This window comes from Branchiostoma floridae, chromosome 12 (assembly GCF_000003815.2).
Source record: "Branchiostoma floridae strain S238N-H82 chromosome 12, Bfl_VNyyK, whole genome shotgun sequence".
Lineage (NCBI taxonomy): Eukaryota > Metazoa > Chordata > Leptocardii > Amphioxiformes > Branchiostomatidae > Branchiostoma > Branchiostoma floridae.
The window spans coordinates 16,372,420-16,380,992 of NC_049990.1; the positions used below are offsets into that span (position 1 = coordinate 16,372,420).

The 8,573-nt window shown below is 40.5% G+C and overlaps 1 protein-coding gene across 1 annotated transcript; it reads right to left on the reverse strand.

Annotated features, from left to right (window-relative positions):
• Nucleotides 1-1,673: 1,673 nt before the first annotated feature.
• LOC118427286 (zinc finger HIT domain-containing protein 1-like) lies at nucleotides 1,674-8,420 on the reverse strand. The gene is made up of 6 exons (XM_035836983.1): nucleotides 8,350-8,420; nucleotides 7,633-7,803; nucleotides 6,720-6,805; nucleotides 6,064-6,152; nucleotides 3,865-3,945; nucleotides 1,674-2,302 (listed from the first exon to the last, which is right to left on the reverse strand). The coding sequence occupies exons 1-6, from the start codon at nucleotides 8,387-8,389 to the stop codon at nucleotides 2,281-2,283; spliced, it is 489 nt and encodes a 162-aa protein (XP_035692876.1). The 5' UTR covers nucleotides 8,390-8,420; the 3' UTR covers nucleotides 1,674-2,280.
• Between the last annotated feature and the right edge of the window lie 153 nt (nucleotides 8,421-8,573).

Genomic DNA, 8,573 nt, shown 5'->3' on the forward strand with positions numbered 1-8,573 from the left:
AGCACTGGAAATCCAGTGCTGAGGACGTTTCAGCACTGACAAATATTCCGCACTGGAAACCGAGTGCTGAAGCCGCCGACTCTAGCGACACGACTCAAGGCGGCATGAGCTGCTGTTTACAATTATAACGAAATTAACCTGTCTAAAACGTCTTCAATCACGTTAGTAACTTGTCAAAACAACTGTGGTAACGTTATATACATAGATATCTACCGCAGCTCGAGTCGTAAACATGGTCCATTACTCATTCACCTCACATGTAACGCCATCGTCTAACGTTTAATTTTCTTGGCCAAAGGTCATTGGAAGGTCCCAATTTAGTTACAACAAGAGGGACCGCACTTGTAGTGTCGACTATAAACCGTGAGCTGCACGGACGACTGAGCCTACCAAAGAAACTGCCAAACACACACACACACACTGCCAAACACACGCACGCACACAATAAAACAACAAGAGCAACTTCAAGTGACGTTATATTATTTGTACCAAACTTTTTTCACATAATGTGCCTAAACTATATCTCTTCTTTCCCTATACAATTATTCAATTGTTTGAAAAATGTATAAAGGGAGCCTGATGAAGTTGGTGAAAAGAACTACTAAAAACGTAATAAAGTCGGGACAAAACGGCAACGGTAAATTGATACAGTTCTCTACAAAATTTGGAACGTTCCAGTGCTTTATAATCGTCAGCACTGGAAGCCCAGAGCTGAAGTTTTTTCAGCACTGGTCTTCCAGTGCTGAAAAGTTCCCGAGCACTGGAAAATCCAGTGCGGAACCCGTTACTTTTGTATATCAGCACTCGGTTCCAGTGCTGACGCCGGTTTCAGCACTGGGTAACCAGTGCTGAATGACCTTTGAACTGGCTCGCCGCCTCTCCGCCGCGAGTTCAGCACTGGTACCCGAGTGCTGACGGCAGTTCAGCACTGGAAAACCAGTGCTCGGAAAAGTTCAGCACTGGAAAACCAGTGCTGAGGGAGCTTCAGCACTGCAACAAGGCCGTTCAGCACTGGAAAACCAGTGCTGACGTTTCTTCAGCACTGGAAAACCAGTGCTGACGTTTCTTCAGCACTGGAAAACCAGTGCTGAGGCCGATTCGACCCATTGATTCAGCACTGGAACACCAGTGCGGAACCCGTTACTTTTGTATACTTGCTCCGGCAAGATCTCTATGGCCAAATTCTCTAATGCTGCAGTCCCATCAAGGCTCCTTGGTCCCATGTACACCGATGCCAGTAGAAACTGTAAGCCCGCGCCGGCTGGGCCCCGAAGCCAAAAATTGTCCCAGTGGACTGTCGGATACCGCGGGTTACCTCTCGTTGTGCTCACGATTAGCATTAGCCGTCTATTTCTTATCGGGTACCGAGTCGATTTTAAATTCCAAGTTAAAATCACCCCGGTCCCTGCCGTGCCCCAAAATAACCTGGTAGCCGCAAGGTTTCCCAACTTTTTACAACTGCTTTGTTTAATTTTAATATTTGGCAACGGTCAGACATTTCAGGTACCATCTTGATAGGGGCCTATAGCATAATCTTCCCCATATCATCCACCATTAGACGACTTTCCCCACAAAACAAGTTTTCAAGGATGTAACTGGAACCAATTTTATTGATTGATCACAAAAGAAATAATAAGATGGGTACTATCCTAAGAACCCAGAGTCGGTAAATATACATTGTGTAGAGCATTAAGCACTTTTATTGGATAGGTGTTCTTGACACAGTTTGGTGCTCTTGGCTGCCGTGTTTGTGTCCTTGATTTACATTTCAATGCAACATAGCTCAAACGTACACAACTTTTGAAAATCTTAGCCGTTACTTTTGCACTCCTAGATCCTCTGGTATTTTCTCGGTGAGCTACACGTACTCTATTTTTTTCAGAGCGTCAAAGGAATATCTAGACAATCAAAAAATCTTACTAGTAACTATGAAGTCCATAGCTGCATCTGTGTCCATGTTGGTATTCTTATGACACACGAAAATGATCCAAATGCTGAAACTTAGTATATACTAGTAGTAACATCTGGCTAAAGACTGGATAAACCACAAATTTTCATAAGATTTGCTGGTCCTCCTCTCTGAGAAGGTTTTTTTTATGAAGTCTAATATTTTATGGAATGCAAACATTCCTATCGTTGTAATGTTGCAACATTGTGCTGGTCATTTCTTATGATGGCAAGACTTGTCCTGTATAGAATGTGATGCTGCATCATTCCTTTCACTTGACCACTCAGGGCAGCCAGTAACATTATTATTTACACAAACATGTTGTCTTGATACTATACTGTCCACTTCAGGCATCTGGAATAGAATTAGAAATCCTTGTTAGTTCACAGCAAATAAGTTTCATGGATAAGAGGACTCATTAATTTTCGTCTGATTTTGAACAACAAAACGGGAACAAAATTTTCCCTTTATACTACTATAGTCAACATGATGATAAAGTACCAATGATGGGGGCAAATGTCCTGCATGTGCATGGTAGGATTGATTGTACTTGTAGAAGTGACACTAGTGAGGTACATGTAGCCAATACTGTAGTTGTAGTTGTAGAAGTGAAACTAGTTTAATAGTAAAAGTGGCACCAATATGGTAGCCATGGCTGTAGTTGTCAACTGGTAGGTACATGTAATACATGTACAAGTCTACCACACTAGTGTCACTTTGTGCATTTCTTGAATGCAGATGTAAATGACTTGTTGGCTCAAAGTGCTATAATATCTCAAGTAGTCTCTTCAATTCTTGTTACAATCATGTTTTATGGTGTCTTTATTGAAAATGTAGATATCTTGAATGTACATGTAGCAACAAGTAATAGCCAACAATTTACATGTAGGCTAAAGCCCCGGTCACAAAGTGCGTACGATTTCTTGCGAAGGCATATTCCGCATATCGTACGATGAGCTCAGTAAATCGCAGCAAAATCGTAAGCAAAATCAGCAATCGCAAGGCATCGGTTGATGTTCAAAATTTTTCCAGCGTCGCACGATTTTACACTTGTATCTCTCCTGAATAGCCACCTGACCGCTTTTGCGCTTCTTTAACCTACAAAATGTGGACATAGCTGTTGAATACCTTCCTATAATATCTTTAACTGTAAAAATAAATTAAAAGAGACCATGACAACATGTGCATTACAAGTAAAAGTTCAAATCAAGCCTGAGTACTGGTATGATTATCTCGGCCTGCTTGCTGGCTCTACAAGTCAGGCTTTTTCAAAGATCGTATCATGATATGCTATCAACAAAAAAATGCTGTCATAAAAAATCAAATCATAAGCATTATGTCATATATATTTCCGACTCATAGAGCCTGTCTTTATCATTATGTTCGAGTTGTCCCCATGGTTATTACAATTATGATAAACGGGCCCGAGACTGCTGAGATTTGATCTAATTATGAACTCACGTGCATGTAGCGATCAAACAATTGTCTGCATCACCTGTGTGTGATTCTGAACAGTTGCGACTAATATACAGTGTTTCCCTTTTCGTCAACATCGACAATATCAGGAAAAACTGAAACAATCACCACATGCTAAAAATTTATGAATCTTTAAAGTCATCAGTAGAAAAAATGGCCATAATGAAGTCTGCTATGGGGGCAATAAAAACTGTACGACGATGGAGAAACTTTGAACATGTTCAAAATCCATTTCAGCTCTATTTTTCGTCATAGGACGCTCCCAGATTTACTATGATTTACTGCGATTGACGCAGGTATGCTCTTATAACCTCATCGTACGATGGACTACGCGCTTTGTGACCACAGCTTCATATATTTAAACTATTGTGCATTGCAAGGAACCGTACGTGCTTTGTGACCGGTGCTTAAGTCTTCTCTTATGTTCACATGTTACTCACCTGGTATCCTGATGAGTTCCTAAACACCTGACACAGCAGTACCTGGCACCACAGGTAACACAGGTGTAGTTGGAGGGGAACGTAAGATCATGTTAAGGTTTGTGTCTGAGTAAAATGCGAAAAATGACATACAAAGAAAGACACAGTTTCTGTTTGTTTCACTGAAAAATGTTCCCTTAAATTAAAAAAAAGAGACTTGCTAGGGTAATACTGATATCACCATTACTGCAATAATCATATTCATAATATATCTCAGAGCAATTTGTACAAAGTTTTCTGATGTATGATGATGAAAGGGTTTGAAATACACATACTTAACTTGCAATTTGCACATAATTTTCGAGATTTGCACGTAAAAATATTCTGAACTTGCAATCTTAAATGTTGAAAATACCTGTCCGTAAAAAATACTCTCAGGAATTAGACACCCTACTCTTAGACGGAACAACATATGGACGTCTGTCTTTTTTCCTTCCTTGTTTTTGCCAGTAACTTTCTCCGGTAGCTTCACTTGATGTAATTAAAATTCCCTGATTCAAGCTAGCAATCCTCGTCGCGTTTGCCCCCTAGTCTTATTTTGTATGTAAATTTTTCAAATTGCACGTAAAAGTTTTCTCACTCACTCACTCACTCACTCAGGTCCGCATGCTCCGGGATGGAGCGTAGCGCCTGCACACACAGATCTCCACATAGGTCTGTTGAGGGCCAGCACCCAGGCGGTGGTAAGGTCGAGGCCGGCAGCCCTCAGGTCGTCCTTCAGTTGTTCTTGCCAGGTATGCCTGGGACGGCCCCTGGGGCGGGACCAGTTGGGTGGGGTCGGCTCCCTCAGAAGTGCAGCTGTTTCCAGAGGTGGCTCCGTCCTGGCGATGTGACCAAACAGTCGTAGACGGGCCTGGCGCACCTTACTGGACAGTTGGGGTTGACTGGTGGTCTCGCGCAGGGTGGCATTGGATACATAGTCATGCCACCTGATCCCCAGGATTCTCCTTTGGCACTTAGTATCAAAGGCGTCGAGTCGACGCTCCTGGGCAGCAGTGAGAGTCCAAGTCTCTGCCCCGTAGAGAAGGATGGACAGCACAAGGCTGTTGTAGAGCCTTATCTTTGTCTGCGCAGAGATCTTGCTGCTGGTCCAAACCCTGTCCAGACTGGCCATTGCCGCGGCGGCCCGTAAAAGTTTTCCCAACTTGGAATTTTGCATGTAGCAAAAAAAAGTATTTCGATCCCTGTGATGATAATGATCAAAAGGTACACAAGTCCCATAGCTTTTTTGCTTGCTAATCCACTGTGTCTAGCTAGGGCACGGTATTGGATGGCAGAGCCCATCCCTCTCCTTCCAAAAGCAAGAGCTATCTACCACTCAAAACAGAAAATTAGATACAAAAGCTGGAAGTACCACTTCAGTACCAAAGCAAGCCTTTAAAGGATCCAAAATCTGATCCTTTCTAGCTTTTATATGAAAACAACCTACCAACACACCATGGGGTTGTGGTGCCATGTTAGTGTTACTGCGGGTATTTGTCCGAGAATGTAGAGGTCCTGGCTTCGAAATTTTCATGCTACCAATCTTGTGCCCTAGTGGGAAAGGCACTTCACACAGCTTTCCTCACTCCATCCAGTTCATAAAATGGATAGCTGACTTTGGTTGGGGAGTGAAAGGTGGTGGAAGGAAAGGATTGGGCTTGTCCTCCAAATAGCATGCTATAGACACTGTGGATAACAACCCACTACCCCTATGGACTCAAAAAGACTATTGGACTAGAGAACCGACTACCCAACCTTTTACCAACACACAAATATAAAACCAATCCATCTGGCCAGTTTTTCAGTAATCTCATGACCAATAGGCTCACAGAAATACTCACACTAACAATACCTTATATATGATACTGTAATTCACTTTGTCTTCTCGGTATCAAACTTTCACGGTCTGAGAAAATTTAACTTGTTCTCGGAACTAAATGTTCACTGTCACAGCAAGTGCCCATAAAAAAAGGCTATGAATAATTTGTTATCGGTAATGATAAGTTCACGTTAAAGTCGTTACCGTGAAAACCGTGAACATAACAGTACATTGAAAAAATCAGGAATTACAGTATTCATACAACTCTCAATCTTCATGGCTACCTTCTTCCCCCAACAACCTGGAGGTCAAGGGACTAGGTAGGTAGGTAGGTATGTTAACTAGTTTTGAAAGGATATCCACACACTGCACAGAACTTTCTCTCAGGATACTCGGATGGAGGCACCTGTGCTGTGAGGTAGTTAGGTCCCCCTCTTATGCTGAGTTGCTGACAATGAGAAAAAATAACAAAGACAATGAATGAAAGACTGTATACTATAAGCAAAACAATAATGTCAATTACACAGTACATCATCAGCATGATTCTATTGCATCTCTGTTCTTTATTTTGTCCATTCGAAAAATAATACATACAGTCGTCTAAGCAAAATATATGAAGATCTATACCAGTAAGGTTCATAAGAGTCTTTCCCTATGTTTCTCGGTATTACAAATGATTAACCATAATAACTAAAGGTGAAGAAACAAAAGAGCAAAATAACAACTATTAACCATAACAACTGCATGATTTAAAAAATTGATAAAACAGTAAATCAATTATTGAAAAAAAATTAGTTTAAAAATAGCAAATGTAGCAACTGATAAGCGAAAATTTATAATGTAATACGCAAACTAATGACAAAAGAACAAAGTTGTTTTGACTATTAGTGTGTTAGCCAACTTTTATTTTTTTAAGATGTGCCACAGGTAATGCGCTTGATGCAAATATCTACTGTATGTGGTATGTAAGGCAAATGCAAAACAATGACAATACATGTAATACCAAACATCTTACCTCTTCTTCTAGTAATGTCTGGAAGTTCTTTCTGAACCTCTGCTTAAAATGATCTCCTCTTGTTTTCTTCTTCTTCTTTGTAGCAGCTAAGTCCAAATAGATACATGGGGAACAAGAGTTACATTCATAAATGCACAAAAACAACAATTCACTACTGACTTACTTTGAAGCAAAATTTCACACAGGCAACACTGACCAAGAAAATAATCAAATATCACACTGAAAAACAATTTGCGCATTAATTTGTTGATCAAGACTATGAAGTGACAAAAGCATTGTGAACATACTAAAAAAATCTTGCCAATTTTTAGAATCTAGCAATCTGTATTAACTCTTTCCACACTTAAACAAGTCCTTCGTTGCAATGCTATATAGGAAATAACAAGAGCTTATAGCATGATACAATACATGTTATTGCTGAATAATCGTCGCCACAAGCTCAAAGTGGGTACCCCTATTGACCCATAAGCTATTTGAGAATAACAGCCACTACCACATAGGGCACATCTGTAACTTAAGCTGACTCAGGTCTATTGCAAAGTTCTGCAGACGTACACTAATACAAAGAAACAAACAGTCAGTGTTCTCACCAGGTCTTTTTGGCCTATGCATTGTTAGGGCCACTATGCTCTGAGTCTGATTTGGGCCCCTATGCTGTGTTTCAACCAGCAAAGGGGACTTTCAGGTTGCTTTGTAAAAATGGTAAAATAAAGAGTGCTTTTTTCTAATGGCTACAAATTCAATTATTTTCAGCAAAGGACTCTCAGGTCATTATAATGCTCACACCTGCATCACTTACCACGTGGCTTTGTTGCAGTAAGATACCCCATATACCCTGTGAAAAAATGTTGGTGAGAACATTGACACCTCAAAAATTGCCATTACTCCGTTTTCACAAGGATACAACACTCACGTGAGTCATTGGTGTCACTAAACTGTGGCAGTTTTTTATTCACTAAAACAAGGTTGGCGTGTGGGTCGTCGTGGAAGTTGTCTCTTTCCAAATTCTCGATCTGTCGTCGCTGTCGCTTTAGCCGCGTGATGTTGTCAATCACTCTTCTCTTGTCTGCATCTCGAAGACGCCCTGTAGAAAACAGAACCACAACATAATTTGATTATCTTATTGTATGTTGTTGTTGATGTCCCTGTAGATCAATTGGTAGTGGCTTCACAGTTGATCTCATGGCTTAAGTTAAAATTAGTTGGTAACTGGGAGACCCAGTTCAATTCCAGGGAAGGGCATCTTGGTTGGGGCTGCATTCGTGTTTTGGAAGGGACGTAAAATGGGGGTCCTGTCCTCATATGAGGATCAACTGAACTGAACTGAATTACAAGTGGAAACCATTTTGAGAAAATACTTCAACACATTCAAAGATTGTTAGAAGAAGAGATGAGATCATTTTTGTTTACTTTCGTTTCGAAAACAAAATTTCAAAATACAACAAAATTTGCCACATAATTTTGGGGGTGGGAGGGGGGCATAACACGGGCGTCTATCTTTAACGAAAAGCACGCGTTTAAAAATTTATTACATCTGATGCATTCCTAAGTTGGTTGCTAACTAAACATCACTGTTTCCACACTGAGAGCTGCACAAACTGGCCTAAAAATGCCACAAATGTGTACAAACCGCTTTCCCTCGCTTTCTTGTCAGCCATTTTTGATGACATCTTGGGTCATAGGTCACATTTACCCAAACTTAGGTCTGATATGTTTTCATCGACATAACTTGACTTATTTGTACAAATGGAATGTGTTTTTATTAATTTAGTTTTCCATGGCATAGAGATAATTAATTTGATTAGGTGTTTTTGTAAAAATAACGTTCTGTATCACGTGATGTATACAAACCAA